The following is a 1,752-nucleotide window of genomic DNA, read 5'->3' on the forward strand; positions in this document are numbered from 1 at the left end:
CCCCAAACTTATAAACACAGTGAGATGAAGCAGAAGTCTCTACCTGGGCACACCCTCTCTTTCGGGAGGGTAAATAAATGGCTTTTCTGTGTGTATTTTCAGCTCTCATTCCTCACATTCAAACTCCACCCATTATACCAATCACCCCTCAAAAGCACCCGCAGGTCTGCTGGCACACATATAAAAACCAGGGCAGGTCAGGACCCCCCTCACATGGTGTGCTGTACATCACCAGGCGCTAAATTGCGTTGAAACTGAGGAGCGTTAACGGGTGTCAGAAGCCACGATGTCGAGTAAAAACTTCCAGGGGCTGAAGGAACAGGCTGAAGGTGCAGCAAAAGATGCTGGTAAGACTAAGTATCTTTGTACAGTTAGGGGGGGGCTTAGCTGCCACTTCGGTTTACAGAAACCACAATCTGAAGTTACTTTCCTAGCTCCGTCGGTGCTAGCAGGACTCAGCTTCCCCTTTTCTTTCGGTTCCCGGGGCCCAAGTTTTGGCTGTCACCTGGAGAGGGTCCCAGGGTGGTCCCAGGTCTTGGCTAGACATGGCAACCACCTCCACCCACAGCTCCCACAGCAGCTCCTCAGCATCGTCCAACCCTTATTGCTCCCCCAAACAGATCTTTAAACTTGATGTTTTCAGAGCAGTGAAGGTTGGTCAGGTAGTTATAACCTTTTCTATCTAGCATTTACATTACTCAGGGCGGTCTTTTCTCATGATCTGCAGAGGTTTTTAAACTGCTCTCCTTTTAAGAATGTGGAATTGACCTTTGATTAATGTTTGCTACTTGGCCTGACTATCAGTGCCTTCTGATAATGACTATATTGATTGCAATCAACTGTTTATAAGTAAGGGAAGTATGTTTCTGCTGTACTCTTCTCCAGCAGTGATCAGCGGACTTTGTAGGGTTTAAAAAATAACAAAACAGTGCACACCTTTCTGTCCTAGCTCTTCCAATGTTGTAGGGGCAGACCTTGTATTATTATTAACACTGTGCATTGGAAACCAATTTTTCAATGCAAAGTAAAATAGCTTTTCATTTAAATGAAAGATGTCAATATGTGTATAGCTTATGCTAGCACTTTGTAGTATATTCCTTACAGTGTTTGTGGGCAGCTTGTTCCCAGCAGGTTACAATTTGTATTCATGCCATTCACTGGTCACTACCTCTTCTCGCAAAAATGATAGGATGGCTGTGGCTCCTTCATAAACTATCAGACATCTTACAGTTACATGGCATCTCACTTTTTTAGTGGTCTATATTCTGGAGCAGATCTATTACATTTTTAGCTTCTGCTCCTCTTATTCTTCTTCGATTCCTATCTTGTTTGCAAATTCTCCCTTTTCATGTCTTGCTCTGTTTAATGTGTTTGCTTTCATTTTGGAAAAGACATTACTCCCAAACAGCCCCCAAAGAAATGTAGGCTGAATGGCCAAAATTCTCCAAGCAGAATTAGCTAGAAAAATCAATAAAAGCAACTCTAGTGTAAAATAACCAACTCGCAGCTAAATGTCATCATTCAAATTTGCTGATACTCTTTGCTTCTTTATCTCCATTTTATTTTATCTTCTTATCTGTCATGGATTTGCTCAGCTGACTAGAGGTGCTAGGTGAATGCTAATCTCATAGCAAGCTGCTCTGGCAGCACTCGTAGTTCCCAGGGTGCCCACGGGCAAAGCACAGCCTCAGCCTGCTCCAACCCAGCCTTATTTCTTGCCAGGGGCACAAACCTCTACGGACATGCAGAAAA

General features: G+C 43.6%; 1 protein-coding gene across 1 annotated transcript in view; it reads left to right on the forward strand.

The window, feature by feature from the left end:
* Positions 1-286: 286 nt before the first annotated feature.
* ADIRF (adipogenesis regulatory factor) overlaps positions 287-1,752 on the forward strand; it is a 3,790-nt gene continuing 2,324 nt past the window's right edge. Inside the window, exon 1 of the mRNA XM_009875478.1 lies at positions 287-347. Coding sequence (XP_009873780.1) covers positions 287-347 — 61 coding nt within the window. The remainder of the gene's footprint in view (positions 348-1,752) is intronic.

Source organism: Apaloderma vittatum, unplaced genomic scaffold (assembly GCF_000703405.1).
Source record: "Apaloderma vittatum isolate BGI_N311 unplaced genomic scaffold, ASM70340v1 scaffold6788, whole genome shotgun sequence".
In the NCBI taxonomy this organism is placed as follows: domain Eukaryota; kingdom Metazoa; phylum Chordata; class Aves; order Trogoniformes; family Trogonidae; genus Apaloderma; species Apaloderma vittatum.